The following is a 19,910-nucleotide window of genomic DNA, read 5'->3' as shown; positions in this document are numbered from 1 at the left end:
ATTAGTAAAAGGTTTAAGCCATGAAACATAAATTTTCGAACGGAAATATGAAAATCTACGATCTGATTTTCATCAGCAATCTTATATCATTGGTTTACAGATATTTACGCAAAAAAATGCTCTTTCTAAGACAAAAAATAGAAAAAGTTGTTAAAATGGTAACTCGGTGAGAGTGCAGCTTTAAAGGAGAGTTTTCTTTTGATTGCTTTAATCATATCTATGTGTTTGCACTAAACATTCTCGTTCATGTGCGAAGTGTTAGAATAAAGGGTTGAATACGGAGTTTTTCATTGATTATAGAAATGTTATCGGAAATCGCTAATCGAACCACAAAGTGTTTTTGAATTCATTAAAAGCCTGGGATATATCAGTTGCAGACATGGTAGGATTTATTTTTCTTAATTATTAATAACATTTTTTGGTTTCGATAATTTGCTCTTAATACTGAGGACAGAATAAATGGCTTAAATTTTTACCACATTTAATATCAATTATCAAGTATATAATTTATAACAAATATAATAATATAAAGACATAGTTATAACTTATGCTAATGCCATATTCGGGAGTAAACAGCGCACTGGTGTCGTTCTCATGTTTAATAAGGTCTTAATTTAAAAGGAACATCATTGTTTTAAAATAATAAAAAGTGAAGATCGAACACCGACTTTTTGTTGATTTTAAAACAAAAAATGAGTTCTCATATTCATTGTCACCATGTTTTCCAGACACAAATCTTGTATTGTCGGTTATTACATTTTACGATATTAAACATATAATATATGTAAGGAGACTAGGTGGTCTGAGACCCAGTTTGATACCGACATTTTTTGTTATTTGTTGTGTTTATGTAGCAATATTTACTGCTGACTGGGTGCACACCCTTGCTCTGTGCTCTTTCGAGTATTGTAAGAATGTAGGCTTGATTATACATATTTGGGGGCCCTATTTTTAGATCCGTTTCCATGGGGGGTTCATTCTACTTTTCATTGGACCTATAGTGAATATTTCTGGCTACAACACTCCAAATTTCAAGTTTGCCTTCATTGCGCAAAAAGATCTCTGACTTATCGTTTATATAGTAATAGCCGTAACTGTTGTTGTTGTTTTTTGTTTGTTAAAGGTAGAACGTTAAAGGTAGTACGTTAAAGGTAGTATGTTTAGGGTAGTACGTTAAAGGTAGTACGTTAAAGGTAGTATGTTAAAGGTAGTTCGTTTAGGGTAGTACGTTTAGGGTAGTACGTTAAAGGTAGTACGTTAAAGGTAGTACGTTAACGGTAGTTCGTTTAGGGTAGTACGTTTAGGGTAGTACGTTAACGGTAGTACGTTAACGGTAGTTCGTTTAGGGTAGTACGTTTAGGGTAGTACGTTAAATGTAGTACGTTTAGGGTAGTACGTTTAGGGTAGTACGTTAAATGTAGTACGTTTAGGGTAGTACGTTAAAGATAGTACCTTTAAGGTAGTACGTTAAAGGTAGTACGTTAAAGGTTACATATAGTACGTTGAACAGTTGTTCGTTGAACCGTTGTTCGTTGTTTGAGTGTAATAAACGTGTAATTGACATTGTCTATCTGTTCGTTCCATGATAACTGTCAGGCTCAGCCCGCGCCCAGTGTTTAACCGTGTCGAAGGCCGTGAACACTAACAGTTTCTTAAGAGGTAGTACAAATACGATCCGCGTCTTACATGATGGTTGTAAAACATATAATCATTTGTAACACTTATGATTATGTTTATGAATGCAGTAAATTGAATAAATTATTCCATCGTATACAACTTCACTTTCCCATGACCTTCCCTTTTCATAGCTATACATACTTTCCAGATTTATTCAAATGCCACTTCATAAAAAAAAACTTAAGTAGCTTAAAGATCTGTATAAGGTCTTTTATATAGTACAAAGTCGGTGTAATTTTATTCATCGAAAAATGACTTAGATGTTTTAATAGCCAGACTCGCAATTTTCAGGATGCGTAGTGCTTTTCGGTATTATTCGGGGAAAATCGAAAGAGCTCTACTAAATCACTTTATATATTTAAAATGAAATAGTCAACCATTAGAAAAAAAGATAAATTAATTTAACACGAAAATGCATTTAAAATAAAAAAAATGAAATATTTTTGCATTTAATTTATTTTGTGCCTTTAAAGCTACACTCTCACAGATATACCATTTTTACAACTTTTTTTATTTTTGGTCTTGGAAAGAGCAAATATTTGCATAAATTTCTGCAAACCAATGATATAAGACTAGTGACAAAAGATCAGATCGCAGATATTCATATATCCGTTCGAAAATTAATGCTTTATGGCTTAAACCGTTACTAACGGTTTAAGAAAAATGCACAAAACATTATTTTTTTTAACTTCAGTATAAAATCTGCGATCTAATTTTTTGTCAGCATTCTGATATAACTGGTTTCCGTGGGTTTTCGCAAAAATTGACTCGTTCCAAGACAAAAAATAAAAACAAGTCAAAACGTTCAATCTGTGAGAGTGCAGCTTTAAAGCATACTTTAACATGACAATGCTCTATCCAAGGCCGTGTAACAGGAAACGCTCTCCGTGTCTAGTAAGGTACTGTTGCCTAGTAACGAATATACGACTTTCGATTATTCGACATTCGCGATAATTTGAATAAAAGCATTCGACGATTCGGACAAGGCTACTGTGCGGCTAGAAGCAAAGAGCTTAAACAACGTACCGTTTTGAGATGTTATTTAAAGAATAAACGACAGTCGATGATACCGCATCCGAGACAAGTCAAGTGAAAGCACTTGACGATCCGAAATCTGCGCTATTTCAAACGAAAGCATTCGATTATCAAACATCCACAACAAGTCAAATAAAATCATTCAATGATTCGTCATCCGACACAAATCAAATGAAAATATTCGATGATTCAAAGCTTTCGATATCCGATATCCGAGACAATTCAAGTAAAAGCATTCGATGGTCCGAAATTTGCTACTACTTATATCTGCGACACTGTAAGTTTACGAACGTTGTTTGTAGCATCCAACATTTTGCTTCAAAATTTCGTGCCATTCACGACAACATCTACCAAACTCCACGCAGCTGTTGCTTCCCTTTGCTGTACATTAATCACTTCCGTCACGCATTTTATGCGATGATGATCCATTCGGAACTCCTCGGCCATTTTTATCGAAAGCAACCTCGGATGTATGCCGGTACATCAGTTAAAGTAGTTCGTATTTTTTTTAAATTATATCATTAATTAAATGTATTGTTTTAGAGTTGTATTTATTGATCTTAGTTTAAATTGATTGCCAGTGAAGTGAATTATTGCAAACATCATTAAGATTCCCAAGAGTTAAGTCATAAAGTTTAACTGCTTAATAAAATTACTACGCGATCTACTTGCAGCGGACTTAAACGTACCACTTTTTGAGTATGTAAACCGTCCAAATACATCCGAGGTTGTTTTCGATAAAAATGACCGAAGAGTTCCGAGTGTTCCTTCACGCATTTTATGCGATGATGATCATGTGACGTCAATCCAAAAGTTTGAATTTCATTCATTTATATTTACACCTCAATTTCCATTCCTTAAATGAACGTCATTTCAGCAATTGCGTTCATCAATCGATGAACACAACATCTTCGGATATGTTCGGATCGCAATTCATTGCATAACAATATACATGAAAAAATATTTATCTTGATATTGTTTGTATTTTGGCAGAAGGTCCCGTAAAATATAAATCAACATTTTAGAAAGTGTTAGTTTTTTAAATTTTAAATGTGTAGTTGCCATAACTGTTTGAATTTTACGTTTAAAAGTGATTTCAAGTGGTTGATCTTTTCCCGCGATATTGTGACGTCATTTGAAAAAAATGCTCTGGGTCGTTCTATTTACAGAATGGGTAGGAATGGGTTACTGAAAATTCTTTTTTAAATGAAATTAAGTTTTTTTAACAATTCTTAAATTAAATAATGAACCATTGGTGTAAATATAAGTAATGAATTGCGGGCTTGATGTCATTATCGGGGATATGAACACAATTGGGCTGGTCAAAGTACTCCACACACTTTGACCAGCCCAATTGCGTTCATACCCCGATAATGACATCAAGCCCGCAATTCATTCCTTAAGAAATAAAGAAAAATATTTCTTTAAACAACGTCATCGAATGCAAAGTTCAAAGAATATTAACTACAATACAGATATCTTTGTAGAAAAGAAATTCTCTGCTCGTGAAGGGAGATCACTGCGTCGGAGACTGGTTCCTAACATACTAGATTGGAGTTCCTTCCCTTTTCACTACTGTAATCGGAATGGATGGAATATTACTACAAAACACACATTCAATCACGTCATTTTATTAATTTTATTAATTCATCGAAAAATTCTATCAATTAGGGGCGGTATTCAATAATCCTCTTAGTGAATATTTTCAACTAAGTGAAAAATTCGTAATTTTTGACAACGATTATTTTAAATACCCGCTACTTTTCAACAAATTTAAATATTTATATGCATATATTGTTTTGGCCTTTTTTGCATATTTTCATAACTTTGTTGTACAAACATTGTTAGAAAAAATAGAAAAAAAAACTTGTCTCTTAGTTTAATAATTGTTAACTATGATGCTTATTGAAAACGACCCCCAGTTCAATAATACCATTTTTACTCTCACTGTATTTTTAAACCCTTCCCAAATTATAAATCGTTTCCACTCTCTCCCAGACCTCACCAGAAGAAATCTTTAACGAGATCTGTCCAGACAATGCAGCGACAAAGGTTCAAGCCTACCAAGCCCTTACCAACTGTGGCAAAAACCCTATATCCCAGAGTGTAGGTCTCTTCTGGGAGGAGAAGGAGCTGGGTAAGTCAGTAGCTCTAGAGATGAACTCCATAATAGTCAAAACTCGTTATGTCGAAGTCGTTGGGACCTCGGGAATACTTCGAGATAACGAATATTCGATATAACCGAAATACCAAAGGTTTATAATTAAACAGAAAAAAGTTTCCACAGAACCAGAACATCGAGATAACAGAGTTCGACATAGCGAGTTTCAACTGTCCTTCGGGCTGATTTTCGGATATGTAATTATTTTTGCATCTCGAGTTTAATTTGATGGCTATTTTTGCATTTTTTTGAAACAATGCGACAATAATGAAATCCGTCATGTGACGAGGCGAGATTCGCAAAAATGTGGGGCGCATTTCTGTCTTTCCGCACCGCGCTTGGCGCACTTCTGCATTTACGCCGGGCCAATTGGCAAATTTCTGCCTTTTTGTCCCGCCACTTTGCGCATTTCTGCCTTTTTGTCCCGTTATTTGGCACATTTCGGCCTTTTTGCCTCGCCATTTGGCATATTTCTGCCTTTTCGCCCCGTCATTTGGCACATTTCTGCCTTTTTGCCTCACCACTTGGGGCATTTCTGCATTTTCGCCCCGTCATTTGGCACATTTCTGCCTTTTCGCCTGCCAGTTGGCACATTTCGGTCCGCCACTTGGAGCAATTTTGCCTTTCGGTAAGCTTGGGTCTATCCGAATTGGTTAAAACCCTTTCATGAATATGGCCATGGCATTCAAAAACTGCATGTACGATACATTTGCGGCACCTTTCATCGTTGAAAAGGCACACATCACGGTAAGGAATCACGTGACTTAAAGGGGTTCTCACATGGTTCAACACGGATCACAGCCGATGTAAACAAACTATTAAGTGACGTTTATATCTAAAGGACTTATTTGACAGAAAATATATGAAGATATTTCTTAACTTATAAAAACACTATGCTATTTCTGTTTGAACATGTGTGATTTTTTTATATTGGATTAGATATTAATGATGCAATCCTTGGTCAAAATTTTAGCGTTGCATTATTCTACAATATTCCGTAATGGTGCGCATCTATGGCAATAACAGGACACGCTTGAAAATTGCGCTCAAATTGGTGCATAATTCGCTGCCAATTTTTGATCTGATGTGTCTGAAATATTTTTGCAGGTGATGACGACACGATCGACTATGACCAGTTCACGGAGCTCCTGGGCCAAATTCCGGATCCAACCTTAGAGGAGTACATAGAAGCTTTCAAACAGTTTGACGTAAACGAGGATTGTAATTATCTCCAAATAGTTTGATAAGGCCAAAAAAAATGTTTGGTTAGGGTAACATCCTTTTCAAAAATAGGTAGGGTAGGTAGTGTTTTTTTTATTAGGTTTATATAAGAATGTCATTTTCATCATAGCGGAATGGTGTTAAAGTTATCTCCTTGAAAAGCAATTAATTTTTTTTTTTTTTTCTTTTTTCATTTTTTTTTTCAAACTGTTCAAACTGACTATAAAAACGGTATAGTCGGCGCCTATTCCGTAGGAAGGGTCGGGTTACCCGAACCAAATGTATTTTTAGGCCTAACCTGATTTATTTGATACATTTTACAATAGATTATACAGTTGAAACACGCTGTTTCGAACTCTGTTAACTCGTTGTTCTGTAATTTCGAAAGTGTTTCGTTTTTGTTTTTTCGGTTTAGTTATATTTTTTTCTGTATTTCGGTTACATTTGTTATCTCGAAGTATTCAAGAGCTTACAAAGACTTCGAAATAGCGAGTTTTGACTGTAATTACATAATATGATTGATACATAATACATCGCTATATAAAACCCTAAATAAATCAGTCTCCCTCCTTTATATATATATATATATATATATATATATATATATATATATATATATGAAGTCGATCGGTCTGTATATCAATATATATTTTGATTAAAATACAGTTTTATAACAACAGCGGTACATATAGCATTTTGGGGCGGTCCGGGCTTCTCTGAAAAACAATATGGACAGCTGACGTCATAAAACTGCTGAGTGCGGCTTTCCGATCTTTAATAAAATACATCAAAAGCGATTTAAAAAAAAATGAAAGGTAATGTTAAATATTTAGTATAATATAAGAAATATGACACACAACATATGACATTATAAGGACCGGCCAGTCAGCCCCAAAGGGTGAAAGTTGAAAGGACATCGGCTAACGCCTCGGACGAATACACTTTCGCGAGACTGACTGGCTGGTCCTAATAATATCATAATTATAAACCACATCGTTGTGTAATATTTCTTGGACTGGACGTCGAACGTTTGATGCGAAGGGGTTAAATCCCAGTGTGTGTATACCACGTGATAAATTACGTCATGTATGCTACGTCTGAAGGCAACATTTTTCCTAAAATAAAGACTTAAATTAAAGATAACTTTTCTTTTACTACACCATTTTAAATAAAACAAAGGGCAGTCTATGCCGCTTCCAGAGCCCCGCCTTCGTGTTATTAAAGAAGTTTGATAAGGTGATTAGTGTCATCAAATACTTCGACAAACGTCAGACGGCCGTTTGATGAAAAACTAAACTCGCAATCTGGTCAAAGACCGAAGGCGGGGCTCTGTAAGCGGCGTAGACTGTGCTATATTTCATTTAAAATGGTGAAGAAATAGTGAAGTTATCTTTGTTTTAAGTCTTCATTCGAAGCAAAATATTGCCTTCCGATGTAGCATTTATGACGCAATTTATCACGTGGTATACACACACTTAATCAAAGTGTTGTGAAAGGAACGAACTCCTGCTGTTTCCTTTAGTGTCATATGATCATTATATTTCAGTGACATGTGACCTAAAAGTATTTATATTTTCTTAAGATGTCACTACCAACAACGGTTTACACTGAAATAAAAATGCAAACTTTTAGGTCACATGTCACTAAGTATTACGCGCCATTTGTATCAAAGGTGATCTTCCACTAGTTGTTGTGTATTACATAAGAGGTGAAACCAATTCGGAACTCCTCGGCCATTTTTATCGAAAACAACCTCGGATGTATGCCGGTACATCAGTTGAATAAAATTTTTGAATTATATCATTAATTAAATGTAGTGTTTTAGAGTTGTATTTATTGATCTAAGTTTAAATTGATTGCCAGTGAAGAGTATTACGGCAAACATAATTAAGATTCCCAAGAGTTAAGTCATTAAGTTTAACCGCTGAAATTAAATTACTACGCGATCTACTTGCAGCGGACTTAAACAAACCTATTTCTGAGTATGTAAACCGTCCAAATACATCCGAGGTTGTTTTTGATAAAAATGGCCGAGGAGTTCCGATTGAGGTGAAAACCTATAATTACTATTTAATACAGTGTACCTCGAAACATATGTGTGTACACAGTCATTTAAAGGGAATGTACCTCACTTCAGGAATACAATCCCTTTAAACTGTGCATAGTGTCGATCCGTTAACCGGAGTACTGTGTCAATTTTTTTGGGGATATTCGGAAACTTGAACAAATTTCGTCAACTAGACGCATGTTCATATAAGAATTCTGGTTGCTATTGAATCTTTGGAGGGTAATCTGCATGTAGGCTGCGTGATTTTGTTACAATTTTTCGATCAAATCGAAGTTTTTGAACTTTAAGCTAATAGGCCTTTCGAGATTTTCTGACATTTTTAAACTGCAGTTATGCATTAGTTAATTTTGATATCGTTGGTAGGAGTGACCCCTTTGATAAATCTGAAGAAAAAATAGGTTAAATATCACTAAATGTATTTCAGGTCATATGCCACCAAAGCAGGAGTTCATTATTATCAATGGATGTGTGTGTATATACTCTAGTATACTTTGCATCAGCAACTTTATGTGTATAGGTACACCTCTATTTCGACACTAATCTCGGCTTTAAGCGACCTTGATGAAAATGGTGCGCCATAGTTAATATATGGGACATTATTAGTATCTATCATGTGTTTCCGGTACAGATAGAAAAATCCGACCCGAGGGCACGTGCGTAAGCCGGTAACGAGGCTTGCCGAGTTACCGGCCACGCAGCGTGCCCGAGGGTCGGATTTTCTATCTGTACCGGAAACACATGATTGATATTTTTTCTTGCATATCTTAATTTATCAATTTGTGGAAAAAATGACGTAGAAAACGAAATTTTGTACAATTACACCAAAAAGCGCGTGCGACGTTGTTTACTGACGTCATAGAGCGCAGTAATTTTAAATAACTAAAAATTGCGTTTTTTACGATTATTTATTTTCAATCTTTATTAAAAGTCTTGCAAACATATATATATTTGATTGTGCTTTATTGAAATGGCATAATATATTTTTCATACACAATACAATAAAAGAAATAAGAAGTGGCGCGTTGTTGCGCGTGACTCATCTTACATGGGGTATGTAAGATGGGTTTTTCCAGCACTGGTCACATGACCGGAAACACACGTCCGGTATGCAAGAATAATTTAACTCTCATAATAAAGCAGTAACTTAATATAAACTTAAAAAATATAAAATCACTAGATAGTTGTAGTAGTATATTTTTTTAAGCTTTTGGCTTTTGGTCATATGTTTTTCAGCGACATTTTTTTTAGCCGGACACTGTCTGACAGTCGGTACAATAATTACACAGGCATCTGAATCATTGTTTGTCACTAAAATGTTGTTTAAAACCATTTTGGGTACATACAATGAAATAAACAACACATCTGAAGATATTTAGTGTCTTTGATATACAAAAAAGAAACTAAATATCTTCAGATGTGTTGTTTATCTCATTGTATGTACCCAAAATGGTTTTAAACAACATTTTAGTGACAAACATGATTCAGATGCCTGTGAATAATGATATAAATGTTGCACCGATTGTTCAGAATATTGTTAAAGTTAACAACGTTACTAGTTGGATTGTAAACTTTCAAATCTGTAATAGTGACTATAGGCTACAGGGGCGTAGCTAGGCCTTAAAATTGTAGGCCCGATGGTTGTAGGTGATTTTGGGGATAAGACCCCCCCCTACCCCCACAAGATTTCTCTCTAAATTAGAAGCAAAATGGTGCAATTTCGGAGCATTCAAGGCGAGAAAAAGCACAATTACATCTTACATTTTATATGCACATTACACACACTTAATTATGTACGCAATGATTACAATAAAATCAAGCAATAAACACCAAACTTGTTTTGGTAATACATGAAATAAAACAACCTTTTGAGTTGTTAAAAGTGTTGGAGCAGCTATTAGTTTTTATTGCAGTTTGGGTTTATTTAAATTTTGTCATTTTTTTCAAAAAAAAGTGTAGGCCAATGTCAATATATAGCTACGCCACTGAATACTATCAAAGTTTCATTGACACACATGTGATATACGATCATTTGTCATAATATTAAAATAACTGATTCAGCAATGCTTGTATTATCAAAATCTACGAACACAAAAAAATATACATGTATGTAAATCACCTTTATAAGTAGCAACGATACCGTTTAACAACGTTATTAAATGTGACAAAGTTCTGAACAATCGGTTAACTGTATAAAACCTGCATACAGTCGATCCCCGTTGGCTCGAACTCGCTTGGCTCGAAATTCTCGTTAGCTCGAACTAGATGTAAATGACCGATTTATTTATACTAAAGGTAAAATACCGTTTGGCTCGAATTTTCCGAGGCTCGAGGTATTTTCGCCGGTGCCTCGAGTTCGAGCCATCGGGGTTCGACTGTACACACTTTCTCTTGCATGCAACATGTGAACATGTTCAGTGGTTTTCAATATGTATAGGTACAATAAGTGCAGAAGAACTGAAAAAGATTATCAAGATGCAAGACGATCTACTTGGTTCGGACGATCACAATGACGAAGAGTTCATCGAATCGCTGATCCAACAAGGTGACACTGGAGAAGGAGGAAATCAAGATGGAAAACTGGATTACGCAGGTAATAGACTATGCGACAGAACCGCAAACATAAGGTTGATTACGCAGGTAATAGACTTTGCGACAGAACCGCAAACATAAGGTTGATTACGCAGGTAATAGACTATGCGACAGAACCGCAAACATAAGGTTGATTACGCAGGTAATAGACTTTGCGACAGAACCGCAAAGATAAGGTTGATTACGCAGGTAATAGACTATGCGACAGAACCGCAAACATAAGGTTGATTACGCAGGTAATAGACTATGCGACAGAACCGCAAACATAAGGTTGATTACGCAGGTAATAGACTTTGCGACAGAATCGCAAACATATGGTATATAACGCCGGTAATAAACTATGCGACAGAATCCCAAACATATGGTAGATTACGCTGGTAATAGACAATGCGACAGACCCGCCAACATAAGGTAGATTACGGAAGTAATAGCCCAGGCGACAGAACTGAAAACATAAGGTAACTTACGCCGGTAATAGACCTTGCGACAGAACCGCAAACATAAGGCATATTACGCAGGTAATAGAACAGACGACAGAACCGCAAACATAAGGCAGATTACGCTGGTAATAGACCTTGCGACAGAACCGCAAACATAAGGTAGATTACGCCGGTAAAAGACAGAACCGCAAACATAAGGCATATTACGCAGGTAATAGAACAGACGACAGAACCGCAAACATAAGGCAGATTACGCTGGTAATAGACCATGCGACAGAACCGCAAAGATAAGGAAGATTATGCTGGTAATAGACCATGCGACAGAACCGCAAAGATAAGGTAGATTATGCTGGTAATAGACCATGCGACAGAACCGCAAAGATAAGGAAGATTATGCTGGTAATAGACCATGCGACAGAACCGCAAACATAAGGTAGATTACGCCGGTAAAAGACAGAACCGCAAACATAAGGCATATTACGCAGGTAATAGAACAGACGACAGAACCGCAAACATAAGGCAGATTACGCTGGTAATAGACCATGCGACAGAACCGCAAAGATAAGGAAGATTATGCTGGTAATAGACCATGCGACAGAACCGCAAAGATAAGGTAGATTATGCTGGTAATAGACCATGCGACAGAACCGCAAAGATAAGGTAGATTATGCTGGTAATAGACCATGCGACAGAACCGCAAAGATAAGGTAGATTATGCTGGTAATAGACTATGCGACAGAACCGCAAAGATAAGGAAGATTATGCTGGTAATAGACCAGGCGACAGAACCGCAAAGATAAGGTAGATTACGCTGTTAATAGACCATGCGACTGAACCGCAAACATAAGGCAGATTACGCTGGTAATAGACCATGCGACTGAACCGCAAACATAAGGCAGATTACGCTGGTAATAGACCATGCGACTGAACCGCAAACATAAGACAGATTACGCACGTAATAGACCAGGCGATGGAACCGCAAACATAAGGTAGATTACGCTGGTAATAGACCATGCGACTGAACCGCAAACATAAGGTAGATTACGCACGTAATAGACCAGGCGATGGAACCGCAAACATAAGGCAGATTGCGCTGGTAATAGACCATGCGACTGAACCGCAAACATAAGCTAGATTACGCTGGTCATAGACCATGCGACTGAACCGCAAACATAGACCAGGCGACTGAACCGCAAACATAAGGCAGATTACGCACGTAATAGACCATGCGACAGAACCGCAAACATAAGGTAGATTACGCACATAGTAGATCAGGCGATGGAACCGCAAACATAAGGTAGATTTCGCTGGTAACAGACCATGCGACTGAACCGCAAACATAGACCATGCAACTGAACCGCAAACATAGACCAGGCGACTGAACCGCAAACATAAGGCAGATTACGCACGTAATAGACCAGGCGACAGAACCGCAAACATAAGGTAGATTACGCACGTAATAGACCAGGCGACAGAACCGCAAACATAAGGTAGATTACGCACATAGTAGATCAGGCGATGGAACCGCAAACATAAGGTAGATTTCGCTGGTATTAGACCATGCAACTGAACCGCAAACATAGACCATGCGACAGAACCGCAAACATAAGGAAGATTACGCTGGTAATAGACCATGCGACAGAACCGCAAACATAAGGTAGATTACGCACGTAATAGACCAGGCGATGGAACCGCAAACATAAGGTAGATTACGCTGGTAACAGACCATGCGACTGAACCGCAAACATAGACCAGGCGACTGAACCGCAAACATAAGGTAGATTACGCACGTTATAGACCAGGCGATGGAACCTCAAACATAAGGTAGATTACGCTGGTAATAGACTATACGACAGGACCGCAAACATAAGGAAGATTACGCAGGTAATAGGCCATGCGACAGAACCGCAAAGATAAGGTAGATTACGCTGGTAATAGACCATGCGACAGAACCGCAAACATAAGGAAGATTACGCTGGTAATAGACCATGCGACAGAACCGCAAACATAAGGAAGATTACGCAGGTAATAGACCATGCGACAGAACCGCAAAGATAAGGTAGATTATGCTGGTAATAGACCATGCGACAGAACCGCAAACATAAGGAAGATTACGCTGGTAATAGGCCATGCGACAGAACCGCAAAGATAAGGTAGATTACGCTGGTAATAGACCATGCGACAGAACCGCAAACATAAGGAAGATTACGCTGGTAATAGACCATGCGACAGAACCGCAAACATAAGGAAGATTACGCAGGTAATAGACCATGCGACAGAACCGCAAACATAAGGAAGATTACGCTGGTAATAGACCATGCGACAGAACCGCAAACATAAGGAAGATTACGCAGGTAATAGACCATGCGACAGAACCGCAAAGATAAGGTAGATTATGCTGGTAATAGACCATGCGAAAAGAACCGCAAAGATAAGGTAGATTACGCTGGTAATAGACCATGCGACAGAACCGCAAACATAAGGCAGATTACGCTGGTAATAGACCATGCGACAGAACCGCAAAGATAAGGTAGATTACGCTGGTAATAGACCATGCGACAGAACCGCAAACATAAGGAAGATTACGCAGGTAATAGACCATGCGACAGAACCGCAAACATAAGGAAGATTACGCTGGTAATAGACCATGCGACAGAACCGCAAACATAAGGAAGATTACGCAGGTAATAGACCATGCGACAGAACCGCAAACATAAGGTAGGCTACGCTGGTAATAGACCATGCGACAGAACCGCAAAGATAAGGTAGATTATGCTGGTAATAGACCATGCGACAGAACCGCAAAGATAAGGTAGATTACGCACGTTATAGACCAGGCGACAGAACCGCAAAGATAAGGAAGATTACGCTGGTAATAGACCAGGCGACAGAACCGCAAAGATAAGGAAGATTACGCTGGTAATAGACCAGGCGACAGAACCGCAAAGATAAGGTAGATTACGCTGGTAATAGACCATGCGACAGAACCGCAAAGATAAGGAAGATTACGCTGGTAATAGACTATGCGACAGAACCGCAAAGATAAGGTAGGCTACGCTGGTAATAGACCATGCGACAGAACCGCAAAGATAAGGTAGATTACGCAGGTAATAGACCATGCGACAGAACCGCAAAGATAAGGTAGATTACGCAGGTAATAGACCATGCGACAGAACCGCAAAGATAAGGTAGATTATGCTGGTAATAGACCATGCGACAGAACCGCAAAGATAAGGAAGATTACGCTGGTAATAGACTATGCGACAGAACCGCAAAGATAAGGTAGATTATGCTGGTAATAGACCATGCGACAGAACCGCAAAGATAAGGTAGATTACGCAGGTAATAGACCATGCGACAGAACCGCAAAGATAAGGTAGATTATGCTGGTAATAGACCATGCGACAGAACCGCAAAGATAAGGTAGATTACGCAGGTAATAGACCATGCGACAGAACCGCAAAGATAAGGTAGATTATGCTGGTAATAGACCATGCGACAGAACCGCAAAGATAAGGAAGATTACGCTGGTAATAGACTATGCGACAGAACCGCAAAGATAAGGTAGATTATGCTGGTAATAGACCATGCGACAGAACCGCAAAGATAAGGTAGATTACGCTGGTAATAGACCATGCGACAGAACCGCAAAGATAAGGTAGATTACGCTGGTAATAGACTATGCGACAGAACCGCAAAGATAAGGTAGATTATGCTGGTAATAGACCATGCGACAGAACCGCAAAGATAAGGAAGATTACGCTGGTAATAGACTATGCGACAGAACCGCAAAGATAAGGTAGATTATGCTGGTAATAGACCATGCGACAGAACCGCAAAGATAAGGTAGATTATGCTGGTAATAGACCATGCGACAGAACCGCAAAGATAAGGTAGATTACGCTGGTAATAGACCAGGCGACAGAACCGCAAAGATAAGGTAGATTATGCTGGTAATAGACCATGCGACAGAACCGCAAAGATAAGGTAGATTACGCAGGTAATAGACCATGCGACAGAACCGCAAAGATAAGGTAGATTACGCTGGTAATAGACCATGCGACAGAACCGCAAAGATAAGGTAGATTATGCTGGTAATAGACCATGCGACAGAACCGCAAAGATAAGGTAGATTACGCAGGTAATAGACCATGCGACAGAACCGCAAAGATAAGGTTGATTACGCAGGTAATAGACCATGCGACAGAACCGCAAAGATAAGGTAGATTACGCTGGTAATAGACCATGCGACAGAACCGCAAAGATAAGGTAGATTATGCTGGTAATAGACCATGCGACAGAACCGCAAAGATAAGGAAGATTACGCTGGTAATAGACCATGCGACAGAACCGCAAACATAAGGTAGATTACGCACGTTATAGACCAGGCGATGGAACCTCAAACATAAGGTAGATTATGCTGGTAATAGACTATGCGACAGAACCGCAAACATAAGGAAGATTACGCAGGTAATAGACCATGCGACAGAACCGCAAACATAAGGTAGATTACGCACGTTATAGACCAGGCGATGGAACCTCAAACATAAGGTAGATTATGCTGGTAATAGACTATGCGACAGAACCGCAAACATAAGGAAGATTACGCAGGTAATAGACCATGCGACAGAACCGCAAACATAAGGTAGATTACGCACGTTATAGACCAGGCGATGGAACCTCAAACATAAGGTAGATTACGCACATAGTAGATCAGGCGATGGAACCGCAAACATAAGGTAGATTTCGCTGGTAACAACCCAGGCGATGGAACCTCAAACATAAGGTAGATTATGCTGGTAACAGACCATGCGACTGAACCGCAAACATAGACCATGCGACTGAACCGCAAACATAGACCAGGCGACAGAACCGCAAACATAAGGTAGATTATGCTGGTAATAGACTATGCGACAGAACCGCAAAGATAAGGAAGATTACGCTGGTAATAGACCAGGCGACAGAACCGCAAAGATAAGGTAGATTATGCTGGTAATAGACCATGCGACAGAACCGCAAAGATAAGGTAGATTACGCTGGTAATAGACCATGCGACAGAACCGCAAACATAAGGTAGATTATGCTGGTAATAGACCTTGCGACAGAACCGCAAACATAAGGTAGATTACGCAGGTAATAGACCTTGCGACAGAACCGCAAACATAAGGTAGATTATGCTGGTAATAGACCTTGCGACAGAACCGCAAAGATAAGGAAGATTACGCTGGTAATAGACCAGGCGACAGAACCGCAAAGATAAGGAAGATTATGCTGGTAATAGACCATGCGACAGAACCGCAAAGATAAGGAAGATTATGCTGGTAATAGACCATGCGACAGAACCGCAAAGATAAGGAAGATTACGCTGGTAATAGACCATGCGACAGAACCGCAAAGATAAGGAAGATTATGCTGGTAATAGACCATGCGACAGAACCGCAAAGATAAGGAAGATTACGCTGGTAATAGACCATGCGACTGAACCGCAAACATAAGGCAGATTATGCTGGTAATAGACCATGCGACAGAACCGCAAAGATAAGGTAGATTATGCTGGTAATAGACCATGCGACAGAACCGCAAACATAAGGAAGATTATGCTGGTAATAGACCATGCGACAGAACCGCAAACATAAGGTAGATTATGCTGGTAATAGACCATGCGACAGAACCGCAAAGATAAGGTAGATTATGCTGGTAATAGACCATGCGACAGAACCGCAAAGATAAGGAAGATTATGCTGGTAATAGACCATGCGACAGAACCGCAAACATAAGGTAGATTATGCTGGTAATAGACCATGCGACAGAACCGCAAAGATAAGGAAGATTATGCTGGTAATAGACCATGCGACAGAACCGCAAAGATAAGGAAGATTACGCTGGTAATAGACCAGGCGACAGAACCGCAAAGATAAGGAAGATTATGCTGGTAATAGACCATGCGACAGAACCGCAAACATAAGGTAGATTATGCTGGTAATAGACCTTGCGACAGAACCGCAAACATAAGGTAGATTACGCAGGTAATAGACCTTGCGACAGAACCGCAAACATAAGGTAGATTATGCTGGTAATAGACCTTGCGACAGAACCGCAAAGATAAGGAAGATTACGCTGGTAATAGACCAGGCGACAGAACCGCAAAGATAAGGAAGATTACGCTGGTAATAGACCATGCGACAGAACCGCAAAGATAAGGAAGATTATGCTGGTAATAGACCATGCGACAGAACCGCAAAGATAAGGAAGATTACGCAGGTAATAGACCATGCGACAGAACCGCAAAGATAAGGTAGATTATGCTGGTAATAGACCAGGCGACAGAACCGCAAAGATAAGGAAGATTACGCAGGTAATAGACCTTGCGACAGAACCGCAAACATAAGGTAGATTATGCTGGTAATAGACCTTGCGACAGAACCGCAAACATAAGGTAGATTATGCTGGTAATAGACCTTGCGACAGAACCGCAAACATAAGGTAGATTATGCTGGTAATAGACCTTGCGACAGAACCGCAAACATAAGGTAGATTACGCAGGTAATAGACCTTGCGACAGAACCGCAAACATAAGGTAGATTATGCTGGTAATAGACCTTGCGACAGAACCGCAAAGATAAGGAAGATTACGCTGGTAATAGACCAGGCGACAGAACCGCAAAGATAAGGAAGATTACGCAGGTAATAGACCTTGCGACAGAACCGCAAAGATAAGGAAGATTACGCAGGTAATAGACTTTGCGACAGAACCGCAAACATAAGGTAGATTACGCACGTTATAGACCAGGCGATGGAACCGCAAAGATAAGGAAGATTACGCTGGTAATAGACCAGGCGACAGAACCGCAAAGATAAGGTAGATTATGCTGGTAATAGACCATGCGACAGAACCGCAAAGATAAGGAAGATTACGCTGGTAATAGACCATGCGACAGAACCGCAAAGATAAGGTAGATTATGCTGGTAATAGACCAGGCGACAGAACCGCAAAGATAAGGAAGATTATGCTGGTAATAGACTATGCGACAGAACCGCAAAGATAAGGAAGATTACGCTGGTAATAGACCAGGCGACAGAACCGCAAAGATAAGGAAGATTATGCTGGTAATAGACCAGGCGACAGAACCGCAAAGATAAGGAAGATTACGCTGGTAATAGACCAGGCGACAGAACCGCAAAGATAAGGTAGATTATGCTGGGAATAGACTATGCGACAGAACCGCAAAGATAAGGTAGATTACGCTGGTAATAGACTATGCGACAGAACCGCAAAGATAAGGTAGATTATGCTGGTAATAGACTATGCGACAGAACCGCAAAGATAAGGTAGATTATGCTGGTAATAGACCATGCGACAGAACCGCAAACATAAGGTAGATTATGCTGGTAATAGACTATGCGACAGAACCGCAAAGATAAGGTAGATTATGCAGGTAATAGACCAGGCGACAGAACCGCAAAGATAAGGTAGATTATGCTGGTAATAGACTATACGACAGAACCGCAAAGATAAGGAAGATTACGCAGGTAATAGACCATGCGACAGAACCGCAAAGATAAGGAAGATTACGCAGGTAATAGACCATGCGACAGAACCGCAAACATAAGGAAGATTACGCAGGTAATAGACCATGCGACAGAACCGCAAACATAAGGAAGATTACGCTGGTAATAGACTATGCGACAGAACCGCAAAGATAAGGTAGATTATGCTGGTAATAGACCATGCGACAGAACCGCAAAGATAAGGAGGATTACGCTGGTAATAGACCATGCGACAGAACCGCAAACATAAGGAAGATTACGCAGGTAATAGACCATGCGACAGAACCGCAAACATAAGGAAGATTACGCCGGTAATAGACCATGCGACAGAACCGCAAACATAAGGTAGATTGCGCTGGTAATAGACCATGCGACAGAACCGCAAACATAAGGTAGATTGCGCTGGTAATAGACCAGGCGACAGAACCGCAAACATAAGGTAGATTACGCACGTAATAGACCAGGCGACAGAACCGCAAACATAAGGTAGATTACGCCGGTAATATACCAGGCGACATAACCGCAAACATAAGGTAGATACCTATGGTAAATAAAAAAAAATGATATTAAAACAAACGCGATTAAAACACTTTACCGGCCGAAATAATAAAAAAAGATCGTGTTCAAAATATAAGCGTCCGTCGAAAAACGAAAAAAAAAGTCGCCGCTCGTTTGTGGAGTGGTTTTTTTTTTTTAATATTTTCAAACATTAGGTTAAGATTAGTGCGACATATGTGTGTTAGGCAAATCAGTATTAATTTCGCCACTAAGGTTTGCCATGGAGTAATGCAACAATCACATCGTTGAATAAAAATTTGTTCAATTTTCATGTATTATCATTTTTTCCCCATTTTTCAGAATTGGCCAAGCTTTTCATGGATGGAATTATTGGATAAATACGTGAAATAAGCATTCAGCAATTATTCGAGTTCCCCTAAACATTATTATCCATTTGAACTTATTATTTTAGAAATACTTATCTTTTTAGTTGTTGTTGTTGTTGTTGAATCAAACTTCAAGTTTTAACCAGTTTTTTGTATGCTTCTACCATAGAAATGCACATAAAATCGCCCATTGGGTGCTTAATAATTTTGCTTTGTTGAAACTGAAAATAAAATATTTATTAAAGCTGTTCAACGTTTTGTCTTTATTAGTTTATATTTAAAGGGAC

General features: G+C 38.8%; 1 protein-coding gene across 1 annotated transcript; it reads left to right on the top strand.

The window, feature by feature from the left end:
• Window positions 1–229: 229 nt before the first annotated feature.
• On the top strand, window positions 230–19,871 carry LOC128209792 (calmodulin-like). The gene is made up of 5 exons (XM_052914001.1): window positions 230–382; window positions 4,711–4,849; window positions 5,981–6,094; window positions 10,597–10,752; window positions 19,598–19,871. The coding sequence occupies exons 1-5, from the start codon at window positions 380–382 to the stop codon at window positions 19,633–19,635; spliced, it is 450 nt and encodes a 149-aa protein (XP_052769961.1). The 5' UTR covers window positions 230–379; the 3' UTR covers window positions 19,636–19,871.
• The last annotated feature ends 39 nt before the right edge of the window (window positions 19,872–19,910 follow it).

Source organism: Mya arenaria, chromosome 11, assembly GCF_026914265.1.
Source record: "Mya arenaria isolate MELC-2E11 chromosome 11, ASM2691426v1".
In the NCBI taxonomy this organism is placed as follows: domain Eukaryota; kingdom Metazoa; phylum Mollusca; class Bivalvia; order Myida; family Myidae; genus Mya; species Mya arenaria.
This window is presented reverse-complemented; position numbering and strand designations above follow the sequence as displayed.